This window comes from Sinocyclocheilus anshuiensis, unplaced genomic scaffold, assembly GCF_001515605.1.
Source record: "Sinocyclocheilus anshuiensis isolate Anshui unplaced genomic scaffold, SAMN03320099.WGS_v1.1 scaffold438, whole genome shotgun sequence".
Classification (NCBI taxonomy): domain Eukaryota; kingdom Metazoa; phylum Chordata; class Actinopteri; order Cypriniformes; family Cyprinidae; genus Sinocyclocheilus; species Sinocyclocheilus anshuiensis.
Genome location: NW_015546118.1, coordinates 200,189 through 213,974, shown reverse-complemented (window position 1 = coordinate 213,974; position 13,786 = coordinate 200,189). Strand labels below are relative to the sequence as shown.

General features: G+C 38.6%; 1 protein-coding gene across 1 annotated transcript in view; it reads right to left on the bottom strand.

The window, feature by feature from the left end:
• Positions 1–12,262, bottom strand: part of LOC107700912 (ephrin-B1-like) — a 42,271-nt gene extending 30,009 nt beyond the window's left edge. The window contains exon 1 of the mRNA XM_016502763.1: positions 11,231–12,262. Within this exon, the coding sequence (XP_016358249.1) occupies positions 11,231–11,349 (119 nt within the window). The 5' untranslated portion in view covers positions 11,350–12,262. The remainder of the gene's footprint in view (positions 1–11,230) is intronic.
• Between the last annotated feature and the right edge of the window lie 1,524 nt (positions 12,263–13,786).

The following is a 13,786-nucleotide window of genomic DNA, read 5'->3' as shown; positions in this document are numbered from 1 at the left end:
AACAATACTACAGCGAGAATAAAAGTTACGCCTTCTTTCTTTGCGTGAACATTTGGGCAGCGTTATGCAAATCTTCCCACATCGTGACGTAGACATGTGGGGGCGTGTTAGAACGAGCCGTTTTAGGTAGGCGTGGCTGACTCTTAACTTTTATAAAGAATATCTCTTTGATTTTGAGATTTTAGACTTTGCAACTTTACAGATCTTCTTTATGCATCAAGAGTTTGTAACACTCCAAAGAGAAAGGAAAAATTGAAATCGTATCATATGACCCCTTTAATTAAAAACAGTATTTATTTAATTTACAAACCGGTTTCTTACTTTTACACAGCTAAATGTTTTATTGAAGGTTCATATCCTGCATGAAATCCTAATCTAAATATATAGGCTAATCCTTTCATATCCTATCTGATAGAAACACCGAATGCAAGCAAAGGGGATTTCTGGGATTTTTAGTCAAAAGGCAATAGTGCACCAGGTCGGCCCTGGAGCGATATGATAACTCTCCATCACACAATCAGACAAAAGTATATTCTTCATCTGATTTGTTTCCTGCTGTCCTCCTCTGTCTTTAGCTGCAGGTTTTCCACTCATATTACTTTCACCAGTTCAAAGAGGTTAGCGGTTAGAGGTCAAGCTAAAGTTCCCTACTGAACTATCAAAATCTGCAAATACAACAGAATTCACAAGAACTCTTCCACTTTATTGTTTACCAGTGTCATAACATTTCCATTCACCCTGATCCCCATGTAGGACTGGTGCTGGTGGTATGGGTGTAAATCACCTGGGATCCCACAAAACAATAACAAAACTATTTTTAGTTTGCGATGCAGTGCATTCTGCCGTTTTAGTTGTGATGACAATACCCTTGAAATAATGTGACTAGTTCATATTTTTTATTGGACTGCTGCACGAGTTTCTTGTGACATTTGATAGTTTCACATCAAGCTTACAGGAAGATATCTGTATGACAGGTCTTCCCGTAATGCAAGAAGATATCTTACATCTGTTCAGCTCTGAAACAATGACTTGAGCCACTCTAGAATTTTCTTACCTCAAACTTACAAGAGAGAAAATAAAATTCATTGGGCAATTTTACCAACTTTACAGAACCTGTTAATTTTGCTACAAATACATAATAATAATAATAAATACGTAGCTGTTAAATATTGTGACAAACAAGTATTGCAGTACTATACTAAATTACTCTCAATGGGTAAATAACTACAAGCAAATAACACTACAAATTTTACAATAAGCATTCTATAAATGGGTTTGTTTTGTGTACATTTAAGTTCTTTTGAGCAACCCTCCTGATTTTCTAAACAAATTATCTAGTCTGCCATCATTCAAATGTTTTTTCTGTCCTTCAAATAACTTGAGCTTTTTTTTATTATTGCAGTTCAACCTAAGTAAGCTACAGTTTCAAACTATTTTCCACTAATTGGTGTATAAAATGTGTTACAATTTTTGTGTGGATGGCAACACCTCAGTTTCGCTAAATAACAACTGAATACTAATAACACTGTTAGTTATAACAGCAAAAGAGCATTCATTAAATTAATAATAGCGTTCATAACCAACTTTATGAGTCTCCAAATGCAATGACACAGTGGTTGCAGTTGCTATGGCAGACAGTATATATATTTAGGGTGCAAAGGGAAAAAAAAAAAGACGGCCAGAAATGCTCATATTTACTTGGTCTCTACTCTCTCTGTCAAAGTCTGTCTCTCTCGTCTCGTCTTCTCTTTCTTTCTCACACACACACATATTTGCTCTCCCACTCACTGTCAGGAGTATTGTGTTTGTCTGAGTGTGAGATGAAAGGTATGAATTCCTCTAGAGCTCCTCCAGGATACCAGCGTTAAACACACACACTGAGTATAATATCTATGCTCTTAATGTGTGTGTGTGCGAGTCACAGGTCACAGTGATGCAGAAAGAGTTTCAGTGTCTATGTGTGTGTTTCTTTCTCACAGGATCTCACATTACAGAGCAATTAAAGCAACTGCAAACACACACATACAAACAGGTTATACTTGGCTGACAGCTCACTCTGAAATGCCTGGGAGAAAACAGCAGAAGAAATCAAACACACACACACACACACACACAGGGAAGAAATTGTCATTTTACTAATAGCAACACACGTGTAGTTATCTGTGACCGCATCACTGATTGATATTTACACCTCTGAGAAATATAATAGGAGTGATAGAGAGACTCTTGGGAACCAAAACCAACAAGAGAACAGTGACAAGTTGTCATTACACACTAAATAACTCCATCGTCACATTTTATGTGTGTGTTTCAGCATGCCTGTCATGGTAATGTGGACTAGAATAAGTGTACGTAGCTTTTCCCCTCATCTTACACAGAAACTAAACATCTTACATGTTGGTTTCACCACATTAGCGACAACATTTCAGACTCGAAAAGTTTTTTAACAGAGGTGATGATATTGGTACTTGTTTAGCGATATGTTTAACTGTGAAAGTAAATTTCCTCTATTTTTACACTGAGATTATTAAACACTCACCTAAAGTTAAATCTTTAAGAATAAAATGATTTAATAAAGGGGTTAAATTTTATTTCTGTCAGGACCACTATCGTCAAAGATGATTGACAATTCTTAGATAGGTGTCGTATTCCCATAGGTTGATGGGGATCAGCTGAGAGTCAGCTGATGCGAGCCTGACTAACGTGACCTGCCAGAACTGACGCTACACTAGATATTTGGCTTTTTTTTTTTTTTCAAAATCTGTTCCCATTAGTTTTTAGTGTTATATTTTCCATTCAAACTTTTTTAATGTTTTTGAACAATGACTCACCAAGGCTGCATCATTTTATCAACAATACAGTAAAACAGTAATATTGTGAAATATTTTTACAATATAAAAGAACTTTATTATATTATAAGTATTATATTAAAATAATATTATTATATAAATATATATATTTATATTATTATAAACGAGTTTTCTATTTGAACACATATATTAAAATGTAATTTATTCCTGTGATGGCAAAGCAGAATTTTCATCAGCCATTAGTTCAGTCTTCAGTGTCACATGATCCATCAGAAATCATTCGAATATGCTGATTTAATACTGAAGAAACATTACTATGAATGTTAAAAGCAGTTAATATTTTTGTGGAATCTTGATCCTTGAGATATCTTGACGGATTCTACGATGAAAAGAACGTTTAAAAGAAAAGCAATTATGAAATAGCATTTTTTTTGTTGTAACAATGTAAATGTTTTACTGTCACATCTTACAAATATATAACAACACAATACAAACGTTTAAACTGTATAGAATTGTCCATTTTTCAGTTATTGGACATTACATGAAAATACATATTAATTTATCGGTATTTGCCAGAATTATAATAACGCTTCGTCCTTTCTGGTGATATTTTCCAAACCCGATATATTGTCGATATCAGCAGATTTGAAGTAAAACATGATTTATGAGCCTTTCGTATTGTCAGGTTCACTTTTCAAGGGCATTTCCAAAATGTAGGCCTCACAAGCACAGCCAAACATGTAAACACACACAGATGAACAAACTCTCTTTTTTGCTCATGTTTTATGAATTAGCCGTGTGGCTGTGTGTGTGCATAGAGTGTGTTTTCAGCATTGTTTTATAATTCGATTTTCCATTTGTTCTGTCCAGCTGCAGGCAGAGATCACTGTCTCACCAATAATGGCTCTAAACTCCTTCTCCCCTCCATTTTAAATAATAATGAGCCTTTAAAATGGCTGATTCAGACGTATCCCTAAAAGCTGCTTTCCACAGCTCCCAGACCAGTAAACAGCTTTCAGCCTGATCTATCTGTGGGCGTCCTGAGCTTGATATTTGTGTGTTTTCAACCAAACCTAAGATCAGTGACTAAAGTTTGAGCTCCCGGTGTGCGTTCAGGAGTAAGTCTTCTAATGGCAGGTAACCCTAAGCAGCTTAAAACCGCTGCGTGAGAGCTCTGTTCTCAGCTAATAAAGGTTATTGTGATTTGAAACTGCATGCAGAGAGCGCTGAGCTCAGATCAGCTGGAGATGAAAGCAGGCTGGAGACTCCAGATTCTCTGATGCTTTGTAGCAGCATTTAGCTGACTGAAAGCGTGACCATTTCTCCGGACACACACGCACACACGCAGGCAAGGAATGATGGGTTTAGTGAGTGTGATGGTCTGAGCTGTCGACTGGAAAGTGGATAAAAAAGGATGGAGGAGCTTTGAACTCTAAAAGGGTGTGACTAATGGTCCGCTGTGTGTGTGTGTGTGTGTGTATACGAGTATACGTAACAGAATTTAAGCAGGTTGCTAGACTTGCAGTGACTCTCTTTGTTTACATGCGAGCATAAATGTGTTAAGGGTAGATATATATGCCCATAATCCACCAGTGTGTACTGTCTCTCAAAGTCAAAGGAGAAAGCAAACATGAGAGTGTGAATGTGCACACGGAGAAGGGGAAGGAACCAACCGATCGCAAACCTCTTCTTACAGAACGCTAATCATTTCCCACCTCACGCCCTTATGTTTGTTGTGTGTGTGTGACAGGCTCTCTGAATTTCCAAAGTCACTTTGCAGGGAAGGTTGCAGCTGTTGTACAAAAGGAAGCGTGTATGTGTGCTGTTAAGGAGAGACACATTATGGTCAGATCTTTCATGAGATGGTTTAATCGAGATGATGCAGTGCTCTATTCCCTCTTTAAAAAGAAAGACCGAGAAACTGGTGTTTAACGTCTTGGGTTTGTTTGACGTTTATGAGTCGAGGTATTTGCATAATGGCTGATCAGAAGAAGGAGAGAGGAAACGGTTTGCTACAGAGAGACAGAAATCCGGCCCAACTATAATGATACACACGAGCATCCACCCTAAACCACAGCACTGTAGTGATTTTATCCTGCAACCTAGATGTGACTTGTCACGTTCTAAGCAAACTTTAGGTATTATCCTGTGTTAGAATGAGGTAAACCATAGAGTTTAACTACAATATAAAATAAGTTTAAATTACATTTTTTATTATATATTATATAAAACTTGAAATGTACATCTGCAATAATTTTATCCAAAAAAAAAATAACTATAATAAAAGTGCATTTTACTCATGCGCTACATTCTACGTGACAGCTTTGTGTCAGGGACAAAGACAAATTATTGGTTCTCAAATCTCATTTAAAAGATAAGTTCAAAAAACCTGGTTTGTCTTCAGGCAGGAAATTTTGTATGGTTTATTGTGTAAAAGATATTTAAGTGCTCTGATGGAGGGGAGAATTTTCAGCAAAAATGGACTTAAATTTCAGTCCGTTCCTCACACAAAGCTATCATATTGCTTCAGAAGACTTGGAATGTAGTGTATGCGTAAAAAGGACTAATTTTATTATACTTGTATTGTTCTTTTGCCCCTACTGGAGCCTGACAGTAAAAAGAAGTGTTTGCTTTCATTCTGGGATACAAAAACATTTTGTGTACCACAGAAGACAGAAAATCTAACAAGTTTGGAAGGACATGAAGTGAGTAAATGGTGTCCGAATTCTCGTTGTAACTCTAGAAGTTAAGGCCTTGGGTAAAGTAAAGTAATGATATCCTCTGAACCGAGTTGAAATGGCACAATAGTGTCATTTTGGTGGTACATGATGAATACAGGACAAAGGAGAAAGTATAGTGGGACTGTTTACGAAACGTTTTGGCTGTTTACATGGTACCATGATATAGCAATCTTATCAGATGCTATTACTATGAAACTCTGATTTATATCAGCGCGCTGAATGTTTAGCTTATTCATGAACCCACGGAAACCACCTTAAAGGGATAGTTCAACCAAAACTAAAAATTCTGTCATCATTTACTCAACCTCATGTTGTTACAGTTTTGGTTACTGTTTAGTTACTGACTTCTAGAGTATGGAAAATAAAACTGAGACATTTCTCAAAATATATTTTATATTGCACAGAACAAAGTAAGTCAGGTTGGGAACAACATAAGGGTGAGTAAATGATGACAAATTTTTATTTTTGGGTCAGTTGTCCCTTGAAATAATTAGCAGACGTCACTGAATTCCCCTAAAAAGCCTGTGTTTACATGTCTACCTAGTTATCTAAATGTGGACATTCCGGCACAGACTTCTACTGTTTATAAATAAAGCTAATTATAATTACAACAGACTAACCATAACCCAAAAACCCTAATAGAAACATTTTAGCCTTTTTACATTTTCTACAAAACATAATTGACTTGATTTATGAATGATTTTGACCTCTGAGGATATCCGGGGCCTCCCCAAAGGGAGGTTTTATCCAAATTTAGCTAACTTCTGGGGACAATTTTGTCCCCAAAGTATAGCTAAGTAAACCCACCCCCCAGCAGCTGCCACTGCTCCTCTTCCGTCGTGTGCTCCAACAGACCCTACAACTACAAACATTACAGTCCTTAAAACAACACGGGCGCCGGGCTCGGAGTGCGTCTGTGCGTGTGAGAGCCATTTGAGGAGGCTGTGAGAGCCCAGCGGTCATGCTTGGTCAGGGACAGACAATGTGCGTTTGTTACTTAAGCACTGTTGTTAATGAAGCCCTCGCCATGCACGCACACACGGATGTACAATAAAAATTAGGTTTCATGCCAACCCCTCTCGCTTTCTCTCTCCTTGTTATATAACGACTACAGAAATACGGTTTTAAGTTGCAAACTGAATCCCCGTTAAAATGTACATGCTTTATAGACGTCACATAGTTAGACTCAGGATATAACATTTATAGAACGCAACTCACACACACACACACGCTGACAAACATCCACAACACTAGGGCTGCACGAAGATGCGCGTTAAATATCGCATGCGATTTATCGTGCAGCCCTACACAACACCGTGAAATGCTATCAACGCTGGAACAAAAGCCACTTCACACACACTTCAGAGAGTAACAGGTCTGTTGTGGAAATGCCGGCTGAGACAGAGGGAAGTGTGTGTGCGTGAGTCTGCGTGAGTCCTCTCTTGCTGTTCAACATATTGAAACTCTGACAGAGTTAATCTCCTCACTGTCAACTCCTATTATAACACCACTGATCATGACATACACACACACACAGATTCATGCGTACACACTCGTAAATGCACAAGGACACATGATTGAAAGTAACACGACTCTGAGAAAAATTATTACTGCTGTAGATGACTGAATATATGCCCAAACATGTCCTAAATGCTCCCGAACAGTCACACAGGCATCCGTGGAAATCCGTAACTTTGATCGCAGTTGAGACCAACATGATCCCCTAGCAGGTCAAAGGTCATTATGTCTTTTCATGTCATCATAATCAGATTCTTCAGACCCCAAAAAAATGCCTTTGGAAACTTCTACATTCGCAAGACGCGGCAAATCAGTGCATGTTTTTGCAACAGGTTGGAGCCTCTCAGAGGGATGCAGGTTTAAGTCTGGCCTACATAAATAGGCTTATTTTATACTTTCCTGGAATTCTCTTTTACTTCTTAGTTATTTCTTGAAATTCCAGTTACTTGAACATTCTTTCATTATTTACTACAACTCAATTCCAAGCTGTATGAATTTCTTTAATCTGTGGAACATTACTGATATTTCGAAGAGTTTGTCAGTGGGGTCCAAAATAACACTTTTTCAGAATATCTTCGGCAGAAAAAAAGTCGTAATTTTCAGGCAGTTTGTTTTGGATTTTTTTTTTTTCTTCTTTTTTTTTACATTTTAAAGAGTGTTCGTGAACTAAACTGGATGTTTAACCACTGCTTTAGACAGTTATATGTGCACATAGAAGTTGCTGATTAAGACTAATTGTGCACCACCGAGTGTTGGGTAAATGAACAAACTAGTACGCTTGAATACACACTCACACACACATAAGTAAAGTACTTCAGTAGCATTTTTGAGCTAATGAGAGACAGATTTCCAATTAGCTCCTCATCTCCTCCCTTAGCACTGGAATATGGCCAAAACACACAGGCACATTCATACATATATCATGGATTCCCTTTTACTTTGTTCTTAAAAAATCCGAAAGCCAAAAGAAATGTAGTTAATTTGCAGTCGTTCGTCAGAAAATTGTTTCTAAAGAGCTAGAGTGTTTTCTTGATAAGCGAGTGGCTGCCAAGAACTTGAATGTAGTAAAATTATATTAATTTGTAACTAGAAGAATTTGATGACGTACGTGGGAAGTTTGTTGTTTGTGTTTGATTGGGTGCATAGTGTGTGACACATTAAGGGAATAAGATATAACCTGAAATCTCTGCCTCAATGTGATAATTGTCCCAGTGATTAGCTACTTTATTCTCTCTGTTGCTCTCTCTCCATTCCCAGCAGACTCCACTTCTCTTTTCTTCCCTCAAGGCAGAGGAAGGGAGGGGTGTCGCTTTTACATTTTTCTCAGTCCAAATTATAGCTGTGAACCATGCAGATAGGAACAGAATTATACATCTGAAACCAGCGGTAAGTCTGTGCGCGTATGTGTAGTTGTGTCTAGAAGTAATTAAATTTACATAATTGTGTCAACAAAATAAATCAGTGAAGCTCTTGTTCCACCAAATGTTTCTTCTACAGAAAACACAGCGGTAGCTTTAGCGTTCAGTAAACTTTGCGTTTTGCTGATATAAATATCAGTGTGCTGAGGGGTGGAGAACGCAGCCGGAGTTTTTCTAATTTTACAGTCCTTCAATTATAATTCACATTCAGTCTGAGAGAAGTCTGACCTAAAACACAAATGGCACATTATTATGGGTAAGAGAGTTGTGTGTGAGAGCGTGTGTATGATGGTCTCACTGCTGAGAGTCTGGTAAGAGGTTTAAAGGGTGGCTTGGACTTAGTGGTGGTGGACACTCCCATATGTCCGTTGCAGAGATAGAGCGCAAAGAGCGTGTTTGTCCGAGGCCCATATGTCTTTATGAGAGTGCTTAGGATAATCTTTGCGTTCAACGACCAATTCATCCTTGTGCATCAAGTTGTTACGCTGTTTTAATGATACTGAAATTTGCGGACGTGCCTCTCGTTAAACTCAAGAATGTTCACTAACAAATGATTCTGATATTATTTTTCTCGACTTTAAACACTGTTTCAAATTCTCTTCCTCTCAATCTTCAGTCAGGGTCCCTGAACCTGTGACTAAGCAACACACATGCTCATGCACAGGTGCATACACACACATACACAGTCTGTAAGTAAATAAACATTAAGTACTTAAAACAACATGCAGCAACTGTGGTAAAACAGACCAGGCCAGTTTGCGCATCTGCTGAGCCATGGAGCTCAAAGCAGTTTCAACGAGTAAAACAATCCACACACAGAGGGGCTCCAGCGACTGATATGATTTTTTTCTCGCAGGACGAGAAGCTCAAATGTTGCTGATTTCGAAGATCTCTCTAATGGGTTTAACTCCTACACACAATTTAAAAATATATTAATTAAAATAATAATAAAAACCCTCAAAACATACATTTTCCATACTTTGAATCTTCAGGGCCCATGTGCTTTGCATGTAGGAAAATGGGTTATTTTTCAACGTACAAAAAAAAATTAACTTGCAAAAATTAAAAGATATAAATGGAAAAAAAATATGGATATGAAATGTCTGAATTAAGGGGCTGCATTAAATTAATTTTAGTAAAACTTTAATAAAGTAACTTTAAAAAGTCATTTAAAACTTTGTACAGTGCTTACAAGATATCAATGTATTTGATGTATAAATGTTTCAAAACATTTCTAAATGACTGTAAATTAACTAAATATATGTTAAGCGTTATACAATGTAATAATGTTTAACTATATTTAACTGTATAGGAAATATATATTTTAAAGTTGTTATAAAGTGTTTCCCAACTTCTAAACAGCTAACTATTTATTTTCCTTTTTTTTTCTCCCTTACTCAGTTTAAGCATGAGAACAGTACAAATGAAACAACAAAAACAAAATAAACGTATGTTCATTTGTAATTTACGATGCGGTTTTTTTTTATGTTTTCAATTTTATGCATTTATAGCACAATTTTATGTTTTCGCGTCGCCCCTCGGGTCTCACATGCTAAGTTTTCAAGTTTTTGCTCATCTTTTACAAAGCCAACCGAGAGACTCCTTAATTAAACTATTCCCCCCGAGATGAAAAACACATGTGCACTATTCCTGTCCCCGTTTACGCTCATAACTCAGCGGCTGTGACTCAAAACCTTTTGAGCTGCCTACCAAGACGAGCCTATGATGCCCCAACAAATGCTGTCAGGGTAGGCAGCTCATTAGGTTTTGAGACCCAGCCAGTATTCCACAAAAACGCTCCACACACAAAGTGCAAACAAGACACATCATCATGTTAGTCAACTAATAAGACAATCAACTTTTGGTTACGATATACATTGAGTTAAAAAAATAAGTACATTATTAATTATTTTGCGAATGCAAAATTAAACAATAAGCTTTCTTTATTATTCTGTCGAGTCAAGCTTCAGTGGCGTCTCGAGCCATTATTCAGGTTAAGTAAACATGTTGGACGCTCCCTTGAACGTTTTATGAGCAGCAATCAGGGAGATTTTATGCGCGTCTAGGAAACCCCCGCTTAAAAATCTATTAACTCTCTCGACACCACTCTGATTTGATCAATATGACAGGCGCAAAGAGCCACCGGGCCGCCGGGATTTTGGGCAGGCCGGTGGCGGATACTCAGTTAGCCTCTCAGGGGAAAAGAAGAAAAGATGGACACGCCGAGAGAGAGTGGTTCTTGCTAAAAACATAGAGTAACAGTAGCCGTTCTACGTTACCTATTTCAATTTTTTAAAAGTACTGAACGGAGAATTAGGCCCGCGTCAAGACCACACGTTAAAATTATGTATCCGAAATCGTAGTTAAAAAACCTAAGAGATAATTAAAATTTACGATATTTCGCATAAACATTTAACGAAGTCGTACTAGCATAAAAGTGTTGTCGAATCCCCCTCAACAAGGGATTTTGTGAGTTGATGAGAATCGCCGGTGGAGTACGACAACTGTGTTAACGTATATCCCCGGGAGAGTGCGCGCTTGCACGGTCACTTCAGGCTCGAGCTCAACGAGAGCTTCATGTCATCATACCGGTAGAGCGAGCCGTGATACGAGTAGCGGAGATTTGCAGATCGGACTTTTTTATGAACAATACAAGTCCAGCTAGTAATATCACTAATCTGAGAGCGTAGACTATATTTCATGCTCTTTCTAGGGGGGTTTAAACACGCGCTCTTGCACTTACTTGGGATTTTGTGAATTCCACACGACAGACTCCAGTGATTTGGCTGCGGGTAACGCGTATCGGCACATGGCTGTCAGAATCCAGAGGTAATATTTCCACGAGCCGTCACTTCCAGCCATCTTACACTGTTCTCGGAGAGACACAAGCCAGCAAGAAGATAAGATCCTTTCGATCGAGTGTACTCCGGGTTACCGAACCACATGCAACGGACTAGGTTAGGCGTCCAGGCGGAGGGGCTCCATGGCTCAACTTCCAAATCCAAATTTTCTAGCGTTGCCTGGAGGGGAAAAAAGGTGTTGCACAGGCGGCTTCTGGGCCAACGTTTCTCTATTACCAAAATCGCTGCTACCTTGCACTTAGGTAGACGGCAGCGCCTGACTCTTTTATTGCACTCATCTATTGGTTGAGCTAGTAGGTTAGCCTCACAAAAGGTCAGATCACGCTAGATAGGGGGTGAGTGATATGCACACAGGTATAAGGACCATCCATCCCGTGTTGGGGTTCGGGTTGGTGCACAAATCCGGTCCTGATCATGTGTCAGATTTAAAATTAGACTCCTTTTGCTTTTGATCCCAGATCATAGAGCTGCGTTGTTGATATGTATCAATGTTGATATGCAACCGTTCTTGTCCAAAATTTATCGCCTTATATCCATGTTCAAAGTGTCCAACTGTCAGTCACAGGACTGCCAAAAATGTCTGTCCAATTCCATTTGGATTCTCTTTGAAAAAGAACAATGAAAAGTAAACTCCCGAGTCTTGCTGCTTCTGATATTGTATTATCTGGCGTTTTCGTGCATGCTGATAGACGGGATATCAGCTACTGTCCGCTCCTGGCTCGCGTGCAGAAAGGTGCACACAGTTTCTTCTCAAGGATATAAACAGATGGGGAAACTCCAGCAGTTCGGCGCCTCCTCTGCGAGTTAATGACGCGTCTTTTAGCCTTGGATCTTGTTTGGAGTTGTTCGGCGCTCAACCGTGGATCCGGTGCGTCCGCAGTCAGTCCCGCACACCGTTCACAGCGCAGTGGCTCGCGATCCATCACCTCCACTCCCACCGAGCTGCTAAACCCCGCCCTATTCCGAAACGGACCAATCGGAGCGCACGTTTAGGGCAACGTCGCAACATGGTGTCCCTCTCTGTACAGAGAAGTTCAGCTGCAAGACTGATGTATTTACAGAAACGGACAGTGAGTCTAGTCTTTATGAAGGTAAAATGACGTCAAAAAGATTTTACGAGTAACAGTAAAATGCTGCAAATATTTTTTTCTTGCGCTTGAAACACGATTTACACCTTTACAAAGCTTCTCTTGCGCATGCAAATTTAATTTACGCTTACAGTCTTATGTACACTTCCACAAATATTACCCTGCGTATGCAAATCTTTTTGACGTCATTCTACCTTCATAGTCTTTCTCCTTAAAGATAAGACGTTCAAAAGTGTTTGAGTTTAAGAAACTGACTGACTGTCTGCAGACAAATATGCCGCAAATTAATATTTTCTTTAGACAACGTGTAGCAAAGCTGACTACTTGTTACTATGGTTACTCCGTACGTTTATCTCTAATGTTGTATTTTCGTTTCCCTTCTCAGTTTATATGGAGTTATTTAAATACGTAAGTCTGTTTTATATTCACAACACATCACGGCTTACAGCTGAAAACACGGGTCTTCACCGTAAAAGCGTTTAATAACAGATTTAGGATCATTATCCCAAAGACATCCAAGAGAGTGACTCTAATGATATTTGATGGTCAAACAAAGCTAACGCTAATCCTTTCAGTGATCAATACCGCCCCCTATCGGCTGTAAAATATAATTTGAATAATTGAAACTAAATGGTTGATTTTAGCTTTTATTTCTTGTTGTTTTAGTGCAAAACTACTACAATATACCGTATAACAAACGGTGACACATATTAAAATATGACTTGAATCAAAATTAATCTAGTTCATATATTAATAATTTCAGTTGCTCGTGACTGATGGCAAATATGTCTGTAAGGTCTGTGACTGATTTGTATGTCTTCCTCCCTGAGTAAGGTGTGATTCTGAGTGACATGGTGTCCTGTCAATCTACTATACAACCAGTCTCTGTGTGTGTGGTTCTTCAGAGAGCCACGTGTCGTGAGAAGGGTTAGTCCTCCTGTGTGTGTGTTTAGATAACACAAGTGTGGTGTAGCTTTTACTCTTTGAGCTCTTGTGTGTGTGAACTGTCAGTTTATTCATTACCCACATTTAGATCAGGTCTGAAAGGCCAGCCGCACATTTAGAAATTATATATATGTAGTCATGTGATCTGTTTAAGGCTGAACGTCATCAGCTCTGGCAGAAAGAGCCGTTTGTGTTCTAAGATACATGACTTTTAGTTAGCAGAGGCTCATTTTGGTGTTTTCTGTGTGATTCTTTCTGCAGTTTTGTGTGTAATGTTTACATGTCCTTTTGCATACGTACAAATATCTGACCTTTTATTTCACCAGTACTCGGAGCTAAATATAGCCCCTCCACCTTAGTCTGAGTGTTAAGACCTTTCAGCCAGTCATACGCCCTCTTTTTCCT